Consider the following 14125-nt stretch of genomic DNA (forward strand, 5'->3'; position numbering starts at 1 on the left):
CATGTGGCTGTCAGATTCAAAATGGTTAATATCAGTCCATTTCAGCTCACCAATGCCTAAAATTTCTATGTTTATGTGTCCTGTTTCATATTTGACAACTTCCAATTTTCCTAGATTTATAGTTTTAACATTCCATGTTCAGATTTTCAATGGATGTTTACAGCTGTTTCTCTTCATTTTGAGTTGTGCCCCATCAGCAAATGAATGTCCCATCAAGTCTACTTTGAGGAGGCAGCTCTTCCCCATTTACATTTTGAGTGCCTTCCAACCTGAGGGGCTCATTTCCTAGCACTATATCTGACAATGTTTCTCTGCTATTCTTAAGATTTTCAGTGACTAAATATTTGGAAGTAGTTTGTCACTCCTTCCTAGTCTGTCTTCGTCTGGAAGCTCATCTGAAATCTGTCCACTATAGGTGACCCTCCTGGTATTTAAAATGCCAGTGGCATAGCTTTCAGAATCACAGCAACTCACAAGTCACCACAGTAGTACGACAAAATGACAGATGAGTGGTGGTAGAAATACTTAACAATATAAGTGATTTTATGAACAAATAAATTTAATCTATATTTTTCATAGTAAAAAGTGTTTGGTCATTATTATTTTATAAATAGGCAGGACAATCATTGATCTTATACATCTTAAACATAGTTCCACAACTTGCCTGTCAGTTTGCAACATTGTGTTGGCTTGCATGCTGCTGGAAATTATTTTAAAATACCAGTAGAGTCACCTATGGTAGACAGGTTTCAGTGGAGTTTCCAGCCCAAGGCAGATTAGGAAAAAGGAAAGGCAGACTACTTCTGCATGTTCAACTACTGAAAACCTTAAGAAACGCAGCAGAACACTGTCAGATACAGCGTTGGAAGATGAGCCCCTCAGATTGGAAGGTACTCGAAATAATTATGGAAGAGCTGCCTCCTCAAAGTAAAGATGCCCATGATGATGCAGATGGAGTAAAGAGTTCTGGACCTTCATTTGCTTATGGGACACAACTCAAAATGAGGAAAAACAGCTGTACGTATCCATCAATTATTGGAACATAGAATATATGAAGTATGAATATAGGAAAATTGGAAGTTTTCAGAAATGACATGAAATGCATAAACATCAAAATCTTAGGCATTAATGAGATGAAATGAATAGTTATTGGCCATTTTGAATCTGACAATCACATGGTTACTATGCCAGGAACAACAAATTCAAGAGGAATAGTGACACATTCATTACTGAAAAGAACATTTCAAGATCTATCTTGAAGTATAATGTTGTCTGTGATAGGATAATATCCATAGGCATACACAGAAAACCAGTAAATACCACTGTTATTCAAATTTATACACTAAGCACTAAAGCCAGTGATGATGAAATCGGAGAAATCTACCAACTTGTTCAGTCTAAAATTTATCAAACATGCATTCAATATGTATCAATAATCACTGATGATTAGAATGTGAAAGTTGGAAGCAAAGAAGCAAGATCAATAGTTGGAAAATACAGCCTTGGTGATAGAAATGATGCTGGACTTCAATAACTGATTCATTGCAAATATCTTTTTTAAACAACATAAAAGGCAGTTGGACCTCTGTACTGAGCTGGACCTCAGTAGATGGAACATCTCATTTGTAGGAAGAGATGGTGGAAAAGCTCCTATAACCAGTTCAAAATAAAGCTGGGGCACTCTGTAGAAGAGACCATCAATTGCTAATATACTAGTTCAGGCTGAAGTTGAAGAAAATGAAAACAAATCCATGAGAGCCAAAATACGGTCTTCAAAATATCCTATCAGAATTTAGAGGCCGTCTCAAGAACAGATTTGATGCATTACACATTAATGACAGAAGACCAAAAGAGTTGTGGGATGACATCAAGTACATCATACAGGAAGAAAGTAAAAGGTCATTAAGAAGACAAGAAAGAAGGAAAAGACCAAAATGGATGCCAGAAAAGACTCTGAAACTTGCTCATCAGCATAGAGATGCTAAGGTATACGGAGAAAATGAGGAAGTGAAAGAGATGAACAGAAAATTTCAAAGGTTGGCTCGAGAAGACAAAGCAAGTATTATATTGAAATGTGGAGTTAGAAAACCAAAAGAGAAGAACAGGGTCAGCATTTCTCAAGTTGAAAGAACTGAAGAAAAAATTCAAGATTTGACTTGTAATATTGAAGGATTCTATGGGCAAAACATTGAATGATGAAGAAAACATCAAAAGACAATGTAATGTATATGCACAGTCAGTGCAGCAAAAAGAAATGGTCAATGTTCAACCATTTCAAGAGGTACCATATGAACAGGAATTGATCGTACTAAAGGAAGAAGTCCAAGCTGCACTGAAGGCTCCAGGAACTAACAAAATACAAATTTAAATCTTTCAACAAACTGATGAAGCACTGGAGGCACTCACTCATCTATGGCACGGTATTTAGAAGAGAGTTACCTAGCCAACTGACTAGAAGCAATCCATATTTGTGCCCATTCCAAATAAAGGTGACCCAATAGAATGTGGAAATCATCGAATAATATGAATATCACACATGCAAGTAAAATTTTTCTGAAGATAATTAAAATGGCTCAACAGGAAAATGCCAGAAATTTGAGCATGACATGGAATGACCAGATCAATACGGACATCATATGGATCTTGGCTGAAAGCAGAAAATACCAGAAAGACATTTACCTGTGCTTTATTGACTATGCAAAGGCTTTCTAATGTGTGGCTCATGACAAGCTATGGACAACAATGAGTATGAATATTCCGGAGCACTTAATTGTGAAAAACCTGTATATACACCAAGAAGCAGTCATTAGAGCAGAACACGGGGACACTGAATGGTTTAAAAATTAGGAAAGGTGTGTGCCAGAGTTGCATCCTTTCACCACACTTACTCAATCTTTATGCTAAGAAAATAATCCAAGAAGCTGCATTATATGAAGACGAATACGGCACAGCATGAAAGCAAGGGTAGCTTTTACAAGCATGTAGAGTGAAAGCAAATACGAGTTTTCACTGAATGTTTTTAAATTCCACATCCACAAACAACATTCGGAAAGACTATCACACAGGCATCTTTTAATGGTCTGAGTCAGTGGGCTAGGACTTGGCAGTGTGGCCAGAACAATAGTATCCAAATTATTTAGATTACTAAATCCATTCTGGAAGTTCCTTAGATATTACTGTTAAGTGCTGTTGAGTTAGTTCTGACTCATAGTAATCTGGTATAGGGTTTCCGAGGGACAGCTGATGGGTTTGAACTGCTGACCTTGTGGTTAACAGTCCTTTGCTTACCCTACAGCGCCACACCAGGACTCCAGTTGTGCATTAGTATAAGAAAATATACAAACCATACTTCACTTCAAGTTATATATAAGAAGTGTGTTTTTATCTTTTGCAATGAAATTGAAAACTCCTACCTGCCAAGTGCTCAGTGGGTGCTAGGTTAAGGTTTTAGATAGTTGGTTATGTGCCGTGGAGTTGGTTCTGACTCACAGCGACCCTGTACAGGGTTTCCGAGGCTGTAAATCTTTACGGGAGCAGAAAGCCTCATCTTTCTCCCACACAACATCTAGTAGTTTCCAACTGCTGACCTTTAGGTAGCAGCCTAACTTGTAACTACTATGCTACCAGGTTTTAGATGGTGGTGGTGGTGTGCCGTGGAGTTGGTTCCGACCCATAGCAACCCTGTATAGGGTTTCTGAGGCTGTAAGTCTTTATAGGAGCAGAAAGCCTCATTGTTTTCCTGCAGAACTGCTGATAATTTTGAACTACTATCCTTGAGGTTAGCAGCCTGACCTGTAACCACTACACTAGGTTTTAAGATGTTGTTGTTGTTTAGTGCTGTCTAGTTGGTTCCAACCCATAGTGACCCTGTTTGGGTTTCCAAGGAGTGACTGGTGAGCTTGAACCGCCAACCTTGTGGTTCAAAACAACTTTGCAGTCCAGCACATTAACCCACAGCACCACACCAGTAATTAGTCTGCCTGCTCGCCTTCGAATGGTTACTAGTTAGCTTTTGGAGAGGAGTTTTTAATCTCTTTTCATTCCTGCCACAGGAAAAATAATATTATTTAATAGTTTCTTTTCTATTTTTAGACTCTGAAGTAAACACAAAGTTCTTTAAGAGGTTTTCTAATTTTTTTGCTCAATATAAAGGAAAAATAGAAAACAAGATGACCTGTTCATGCCTATCTTTCCTTTCTCCCCCTCCCCCAGCACCTATCCAAATGTGAAAAGCTGAATTAAAATAAAATGTGTCATAATATCCTTTCTTTTGACAAGAAGAGTAGAAGTAAAGGCAAAGGTGAGCATAAATGCTAAGAGTGGCCTTGTTTGGTATGGAATAAATGTATTAATATAAATCTCTATTTCATAGAAAATATAGAATAAGCAAATGCACAGCACTCAGATACAGAAATATAAAAGTTCCAGACGGGGAGGTGAAAGGGATGGGGGGTAGTGTTAAGATGAGCCAGCAGCTTAAGTGAGACCAGCACCCCCAGCACTAAGGCTGGAGCACTTGGGTGAGAAAGATAGAATGATAAATAACTAAAAAGGATCTTGCCCTTCCTGCTTTAGAATAGCTCTTGGTCAAAGACAGGCATACAGGCAGAATAAAAGAGAAAAGAAGAAACCTTATAAATCCATTATTATTAAGTAGGAAGGGAAGACTCTGTGACATAGAACAGGGTGCCTGACATGATGGACAATAAATATTATTAACTGAGCATTTATAACCTCAAAATATCTGGCACATTTCAAACTTCAAGATAATGTAAAAATAATGATAACTATTTTTATACATTGAATATAATTTATACAATAATAATGTAAATCTTATTCAAAATGCCTGAGTATAACTTCTTTACAAATTTAAGGTGAAAGCACATTTTTTTGCTATTTTCCTTCTAAAGTAAAACAAAAACATGAAATTATAAAGTAATATTTAATTATTGATGAAATATAACATAGCCTATACATACCACCATAAATTCCTTTTTATCCACCATCTCATTGCCATCTGTGTCAAACATGTTGAAAGCTATTCTAAAACCTGCATGCGGCTCTGCCAGAAAAAAATACAAAAAAGTATTCATAAAATGGAAACCATACTGTCAAGCAAAAAGTCCATTAACTTCTAAATTGTTACTTATATTACACACAGATGTACTTTCTTTAATGAAGAATATTAAAAATAACATCTTACAAATAGTTAAATATGACACATTAGAAGTGTATACACTACTGCTTCATATGTTAGCACACTTAGTAACAGACTTTATTATACATTTTAAAAGTGCCTGTGTGAGACTCCTTGAGTAACATCAACAGAAAAACTTGACAACTTTTCTTCTAAAAATAAGTCTGCTCTTTCTTTTCCAAAGTTTTCTAGTTTGTTTCAAAGGAAAATATCAGCTGATCACATGTAAAATATTTTAAGTTTGTTGAACTACGAGACTGAGTGAAAAATTATTCACACTCTTGATATATTAAAGTGCCTGTCTATGTCCATGGATGATGACAATATTAAGCGTGCACAAAACATGCTTCTGTTAATAGATGAGGTACAGTGGATTATGTGGCAAATCATAAGCAGACATGGCTCTGCCTATGAAAAAATCAGTGACAGACTTGGGCTTTGGAAAGTTTGAGTGAGATGGGTACCGAAACAACTCATGGAAGAGCAAACAGAAGCTTTTTGGACATCTGCAAACAAAATTTGGACTGATAATCAAAGGAAGGGAAAAAGTTCTTTTAAAAATCATTACTGGTGATGAGACATGGATTCATCAATACAAGCCTGAAAGTATGGAATGGAAACATCCTCAATAGCAGAAGAAGAAAAAGACCAAAAATCAACCATCAGAAGGAAAAATGATGTTTATAGTTTTCTGGGATTCTCATGGGCCAGTATTAGAACACTGTCAGGAAAAAGGTCCAACAATCAACAGTGCTCATTACAGTGGGATGCTCAATAAGAGCTGAAGCCAGAGAACTGCTATCCAAGGGCTTTGTGATCTTGCATGACAATGCACGTCCACACACCTCTGCCCACACTGCTGACACTCTGCAAAGCCTTCCATGTGAGATGTAGGCCTGATCTTGCTTCATTAGACTTTCACCTGTTAGCTCCCTGAAAGCAGCCCTTCAAAGACGAAGATTCATCTCTGATGAAGAAGTGAAGACAGCAGTGCATTCATGGCTTGCAGCTCAGGTCAAAACATTTTTAAACAAGGTAATATGAATTCTTGGTGAAAGATGGAAAAAGTATATTGAAAAGCAAGGGGATTATGTCAAAAAACGATCTATTTGTCTTTTCTAAAAGTTGATTTAAATTAATTCTACAGCCAGAGTGCAGATAATTTTTGACTCACGCTCGTACTTAAAATACAGAAAAAAAGAGAAAGAAATGTGCTGTGTCCATGGACCATTCCCAATTCTAGGAAAAATTGCAACCAAAATCACCTATGAAAGCAAATGTTAAGTAATATGAGAAATTACAAAGTGACATTTTGGCAAATTCATTGTGGTCATAGTGTACAAATTGTTTTAAGGTAATAAATTAAGGAAGAGAGCTAAGATAGCCAATATTAAGATAACTATTTCATGTGTAAGTCCCAACAAACACCAAGAAACAAGAAATAAAAGGAAAATCTTTTGATGCTTTCCAAAAATAGTTTCTATTTTGAGGGCTTAAACTTTAGAGACTTCAAAAAGAGAAATATAAACATCTTGAATAAGTAATTTCCAGCTTTCCAAAATATAAGGAACAATTGTTTTTCTGAGAACTACTTTGACATATCATGAACCAGTTCAATTTTATGAACTCAGAAAAAGTTCAATCCCTTTCCCCTTTTCTCTTCTAAAACACAAAGAAGAAAACTTGGATAGAAGAAAACTTGAGAGCGTCCTTCAAAGATCTTCTCAATGTGCAGGCCTTTCTCAAAACATTTGACCTTTTCTTTTGAGATGACTGGCAGTGAGTTTTAAAGGGATCTCCCACAGATACACTTGCCATTACTAGTTAGTTGTGAAACCTTGAACCTGATAAAGGAGAAGCATATAGCCCTAGTCTCTTAATCAGTAATAGATGTTTCTGAAAAGATCAGAAAAGAAAACCACTCCTTTATGCAAGCTCATTTCTTACATGTATTTCAGGAATCTAAACTTACTTTGATTACTACTCACTAAAAAAAGGAAAACACCATCTCTGATAATCAAATTTTGAGCTTTAAAAAGATTTTGAAAATACAGGTAGAAAGGATGTCCTTATTAGCAAGTTAAAATGATTAAAGGTAATGATACCTAGAGCAGGTCACAGATTAATCAATGATTATGCAATCCACTTCTTACCAGCCCTTTTTTCATACACTTCTTGGTTTTAGTTGAAACAACATCCCATAGTTTTTCAATTTAAATCTTTAAAAGCATCTACAGATGGGTCCTAAACTCGAGAGGAAGTTCCATAGGACCTAACAATTCCAACATTTTCATACATAGCCCAAATCCCTGTATGTGTTTTTCCTTACACCCTAATTCATACCCTCTCCCATCACAACAAGGAGCCCTGGTAGTGTAGTGGGTTATGACTCGGGCTACTAACCACAAGATCAGAAGTTCAAATCTACCAGCCGCTCCATGGGAGAAAGATAAGGCTTTCTGCTCTCATAAAGATTTACAGCTTTGGAAAATCTCTCCAGGGTCTCTATGAGCTGGGACCAACTCCACAGCACAAAATCACCACCATCACCACCACTCATCTCAACAACTGGCTTTCCTGACAATGTTCTTATTTTTGACTCACCATGCTGGTGTATGTACCTATATTTATTAATTTTGTGTCCAAAATTGTTCTGGTTAAACAGCTAACTTTCCAACAAGTCTCTGAGACTCCTTGGTACGCATTCCTCTAATTCTTTTGGTAGTATTAATCATTGATGTTCATCAGTCTATTCTAGACTAACCAGTTACGTACCGCACAGTGCTATTGTATACTTCTTGAAAGTCACTCCCTTGAGTTTATTTTACATTAATGCAAGAATTGGTATGACATAAAAATTATAATTTATGAACACTTTATAACACAAGTCAGTATTGTTTACGTTTTTGTCTCTTAATAGTGCTATGCTTAACATTTTTCTGTGGCATTTGGACATGAATTTCACAAAACAGCATGGATATCTCTAAAGTGATTTACAACAGAAAATTGAAAAATTGTCTCCCAAGATTCTGATTAAATATGAAAACTGCATATGTAAGATTTAATTAATAGACTTACTTGTTAAAATACACAAAAGGAAAAGATACTCTGTGTAAGAAATAACACCTAGAAGAAAAATAACATCAGTTATTAACAACAACATACTATATGTAAAATTGCTACTTTAGGTTCATATTTATCTACATAAAATATTATTCTCATAATAGTAATGAAGAATATAAGTAACATACCATTTTAAAGCAGATGCTTAGTTTTAAATGAGACTAAATTATTATTATGAAATCATAACAAAACAGGCAAAAAATTGTTTGTCTGTAGAAACAGATACAAAACCCTATCAGTGATGAAATACATTTGTAAAAAATAAAAAAAGGAAAATTATATTCACTTGTTGTTAAGTGCCATGGAGACAGTTCTGACTCACAGCGACTCTGTATAAGGTTCCAAAGAGTGGCTGGTAGATCTGAATCGCAGACATGAGGTGTTTTGTGGATAAATAAAAATACACATATTGTTACAAGAATTCTTGCTTTTGGACAACAAAGACATTAGAATGAATGGCTTCACTGACCTTCCAAGTGGATAGTAAGAAAATCAAATCCAGAATAAGCCAGTGCCAGTTATCTGCATATCAGACAGACCTGATGTTGAGTAAACAAGTGCCTTGAATAATTACACTGTGAACCTAATGTTCTTTGAGGAAACCTCTTTGTTTTGAAACAAAGAGAAGAGGAGCCACTGTCAGGTAGTTTGTCAGAAGACACAAAGGTAACTAGTGAGGAGTTCCTGAAAGCATTCTCTTCTTTTGTTTATACTAGAATATTGTAACCTATAGACAGATAGCTCTGGTTGGTTGCCATGAATGTTATGGGAGAAAGATTCTGAAATGGCCATTGTATATAAAGATAAAATACTTAAAATCCATAGGGATCTCTTAAAAAAAAAATGCAGAAAGAAGAATGGGATTGGAAATGGGATCCCTGTCTCCACCATTCTGGCTCACTGGTGTTCTACTGACCTGGTGAAATACAGAGACATTGGCTGGTATAAAGAAGTTCATTAACTGCTATATACCTACCACATGTTAGTTAACTCAAAATTTCCCCAAGGGAAAGATTAACGATGAGAGTTTTGATCATGATCTCATCATGGTAGGCACTCATCTATAGAATTATAGACACACACACACACATATATATATACATATATGAAAATCAGGAATGTAATTCTCTCATGAGATTCCAACGAAAAAGATAAATTTATACTTATAATCTAAGTAATTTCTGATGCGGTATAATCCAAAGTGAAACCCAAATACAATTTAATAAAAATTATCTGGGAGAAGAAACATACTGCTGAATCAGAGCTGTAGATTCTTCATGCTTTCAATTACAAAAAATGAGAAACTCTAAGACTAACCAACCCTATTTATTTTAAGAGTACTCAGGATCAAAGAATAACAATAACTGTGAAGTATTTAATAATATTGTGATGTTTACAAATAGGGTTAGAAAGCTACTAATTACATTTCTTTTGAAAAGTCAATTTAGGAGGAATTCCTTAAAAACAACAAGCTGTTTAATTGCAATCTCATGATATACTATAATTGGCTATTATAACTAACTATATAATACATCCTTTCATAAAAGTTGTATAACAGCTAATTTTTAATCAGGTAAGTGTGATTTAAAAATTAATTTTCAAGAGCTCTAAAAATTTAGCTTTAACCTTTCTCTGCCAGCAAATCTCTTGATTAATAAAACAAGTTTCTCTGTACTTCTTAACTTCTGGGATCATTGATTACCTTTATAATCTGATCAGTATGATACAGAGCACCTCCCTATAGGGTATGTGGGTATTTAATGTTAAATGTTTAATGTTAAATTAAAATACCCACATACAGATACCCTATAGGGAAGAGCTCTGTATCATACTGATCAGATTATAAAGGCAATCGATGTTAAATTATTGGAGTCCTAGTGTGGCACTGTGGGTTAATGCACCAAACTGCAAAGCCATTTGAACTGTTAAGGTTGGCGGTTCAAGCTCACCAGCTGCTCCTTGGAAACTCTGTACAGGGTCACCGTGGGTTGGAATCAACTTGATGGCACTTAACAACAATAACAATGTTAAATTCTTCTTTTTTTTTTAAATTAAAATTTTCAGTTTCTCAGTTACACTAATCACTTTCAAAGTGCTTAATGTAATAGCCAGCTACATTTGTCTGCCATACTGGACAGCAGGCAGTTCTGCTGGACAGAGAAGAACATAACATATCATCTCCCCATAGTTGGGGGCATGCAAATATACATACAACATCAGAAGGAGAAGGAAATTGCTCAATCCAGGGCTTTCCAGTTAGAGCTTTCCCGTAACTAAAGACTTTCCTTATTGCATGGACTTATTTCTCTCAGATTATATTTGGCCCAATTTGTATTTTCTCATGAAAGGTAATAAGGAAATCCTTTTAAAAAATTAATCAGATCTATCTGATCACTTGTAACTTTTCTGTCTTAGGAGTTCTGGTATGGTACAGTAGGACAGGCACTGGACTGCTAACCGCAAGGTCACTGGTTCAAACCCACCAGTCCTTCCTTTAAAATCCTACACAGGGTTGCTATGAGTTGGAACCGAATTACGGCACTTAACAAGTCATCCCACTCTGTGAATGAAAATCTTTTAAGACAACTTGCAAGAGAAAATTTCCAGTGTTTTATGACATGTTGGCTCAGATCACTCAAAGATTTTAAAACTCTAGGTATGAAAAGTATAAAAGATAAGGTGTCCGTGTGTTCTTTCTTTTTTTTTTTTTTTTCCAGATTTCTGTAAATCAAGTGGAAACAATTTTAACTTCGAATTCTACTTACATAAAATAAATTAATTATAATGACTTTTTTCTACTATTTGACTATGGTTTAAAACTGATGAAGCAGAAAAATAAACTTATAACATTTAAAAAATATTTTTATTGCATGTATTCTTATACTGAGAATATAAAAAGTATGACTTCTGAGGTTTAATAAATGAATTATTTTTAAAGTTAAAGAGATTTTATTCATCATTTATTGCAATAAATATGAGGAGGCTTCAAAAAGTTCATGGAAAAATTCCACTAAGTTTCACAAAAACTTTTTGAAGCCCCCTCATATATATATAGGGGAGCACTGTGGTTCTGTAGGGCAAGCACTGGACTAAACACAAGGTTGGCTGTTGAAGACCACCAGTTGCTGTTTGGGAGAAATCTCAGGCTTGCTGCTCTCATAAAGATTTACAGCCTTGGAAACCCTATACAGGGTTGCTATGAGTTAACGCCAACTGGACAGCACTTAACAATTATAATAAAACACATGTATAAGTGCATTGTGAAAAAACACTGAAATAAAAGCCACATCTATTTAAATGCAATAAAATGTATAAATTAAACAATTAATCTGGATGCATGGATATGGATAATAGGGTAAATTGAAACTGGTGGGCTTGTCAATGACTCTTTTAAAAAAATTATCGTAAATACAAAGACAAGTCAGAAAGTATTGCTACTAGAGTTCCAGCTCATACATGTATGGGTGTATTCTAAACGAAATGTGTTTTGGCGTATCTCTACAATCAGTGGATGGCTACAGACAAAGTAGGTACCTTCAAAATAAAGGTCCAATCAAAACAGTGGCATCTAAGGGGATATGATGGACCAGTTTAATTCAAGGCAGAGAGGTCAGCCCAAAATGCAATGTATGATAACTGTATGAGAGGATACAAAATTTTTGTGGAAAAAATCCATTATACCTTTTAATTCAATTTTTCCATGAACTTTTTGAAGCCCCCACATATTTTGGGATTTCTAAAGAGTAGGCCTTCTGCTCTCGCAAAGGTTTACAACCTCAGAAACCCTATATACGGTTGCTTTGAGTCAGAATCGACCAGAGGGAACTTAACGACAACATTTACCTTGGATAGATTTTCTCAAAGGATACAAGATGATCATAGGGATTTATTATGAAGAAGGTTTAAGAAAAATGAAAACTTCATTGTGAGAAAAAGACCAGGGAGGTTATGTCACGGAATTTTTCTTTCTATAACAACAATGTGCCTACTTATTGTTTGACAGAAGCAAGGGCTGTCCTATGAAATTTTAATTGGGAAACTTTAATTCGATTTCGCCCATTCATACGTTTTTTTGTTTCCAAATCATAAAGAACATTTAAAAGGGACAATTTGAATCCCTTGAGGTTAACAAAACTAACATTTTGACATGCTGCAAATTGAAGAGTACAAAATTCTGCTGGAAGGGTTACAGAGATGGAAACCCCATCAGCTCTAGAAGTATATAGACTTAGAGCTTATGTCAAGAAACAATAGCTTCACAGTTTTGATATTTTTGTCTGTTTTTTATAATTTTGTGATAATACTTTTGGACTTATCTGAAAATATATGAAGGAGATTCAAAAAGCCTGTGGAAAAATGGAACTAAAAAAGATAATAGAATTTTTCACAAAGTCTTTGAAATCCCAACATACTTAACAAGTTGTTTGCCATTTAAACATTCTTGATGTGTACAACTCAGTTACATTAGATATGAGACTACATGAATGCCTTTAAAAAAAACAAACAAGTTCAAATTAGGCTTCCAAAATACATTAGAAAATATTTCCACATTGATTAAAGACATTATCCATAATTTCTTGGAAAATGGAAGAAAAAACAAATAGGCTTTTTTTCTTAGATATAGTATTTGTTCCAAAATAGTTTCTTCAGGCAAATATAACTATACTTTTCAATATGGTTAAATTGTTTAACAGTAAAAGTTCATTAGATTATTAACTATTTGGAACATTAATCACACATTCCAATAAATACTTATTATAATTTGATGTTTTTCCTTTTCAGTCTTTTCTCTATGTATACACTATGTCAATATTTATATACAAATTTTTAAATGTATATAAGTATGAGAAAAATATTGATGCCCATAAAATACAAACAATACAGTATGATTACTAAAAAGCATAATTACTAAAATGAGGTTACCTCTTTCTTTAAGATTTCGAAATAGCTTCGATGATCCTTTCCAAACTGGTGGTGTTTCTGAAAGCATTTGATTTAACTCCTATGATATAAAATATCAAAAATATTGATCAATAAGTAAACTATTATTTAAAAAACAGATCAAAAGATACAGAAATACTCATGCAAAAAGCTTCTTCACTTACAACATCGGAATCATGGCATACGTACTTTATTCTAAACCTGTGGCCCATTTAACTTCAAAACCCAGTGTATGTCCAGTCCAAACATACAAAGTTCTGGTTAGGTGCAGTATGATAAACACTGGAATGCTAACCACAGGATCAGCAGTTCAAACTCAAGAACTGCTCCTTGGAAACCCAATACAAAGTCGCTATGAGTTGGAACTGACTTGACAGCACTTACCAACAACATACATATAGATAATTACAGATAAAACTGAATTAAAGTTCTAGGACCTGTTAGAAAGGGATAGTTTCATGAATATCATTGAAAAGGTAGATTTCTTTATCAAAGTCAGAGAAGACCTGTCTTTTCATAATGTATATTTACTTCCAAAATGATTTGTTGTTATTTTTTTGGTGTCATCAAGTCAGTTTTGACTCAGTGCCACCAAGCACAAAAGAAGGAACCATTGACCAGTTGGTACCTTCCTCACAATTGTTATGTTTGAGACCATTGTTGCAGTCAAGGTGTCAATCCATCTCCTTGAAAGTCCCTCTTTCTCTGATTCTCTGCTTCACCAAGCATGATGTCCTTCTCCAGGGATTGGTTCAACTTGATAATATGTCCAAAATATGTGAGACAAAGCCTTGTCATCCTTTCTTCTAAGGAATACTCTGACTGCACTACTTCCAACACAGATTTGTTTGTTCTTCTGACAAT

General features: G+C 34.9%; 1 protein-coding gene across 1 annotated transcript in view; it reads right to left on the bottom strand.

The window, feature by feature from the left end:
• Positions 1-14125, bottom strand: part of MICU3 (mitochondrial calcium uptake family, member 3) — a 162101-nt gene that overhangs the window by 51006 nt on the left and 96970 nt on the right. Inside the window, exons 3-6 of the mRNA XM_006834471.1 lie at positions 14090-14117; positions 13244-13322; positions 8276-8323; positions 4980-5062 (exon numbers count right to left, since the gene is read on the bottom strand). Coding sequence (XP_006834534.1) covers positions 4980-5062; positions 8276-8323; positions 13244-13322; positions 14090-14117 — 238 coding nt within the window. The remainder of the gene's footprint in view (positions 1-4979; positions 5063-8275; positions 8324-13243; positions 13323-14089; positions 14118-14125) is intronic.

The sequence above is a fragment of the Chrysochloris asiatica genome, unplaced genomic scaffold, assembly GCF_000296735.1.
Source record: "Chrysochloris asiatica unplaced genomic scaffold, ChrAsi1.0 scaffold00011, whole genome shotgun sequence".
In the NCBI taxonomy this organism is placed as follows: Eukaryota; Metazoa; Chordata; class Mammalia; order Afrosoricida; family Chrysochloridae; genus Chrysochloris; species Chrysochloris asiatica.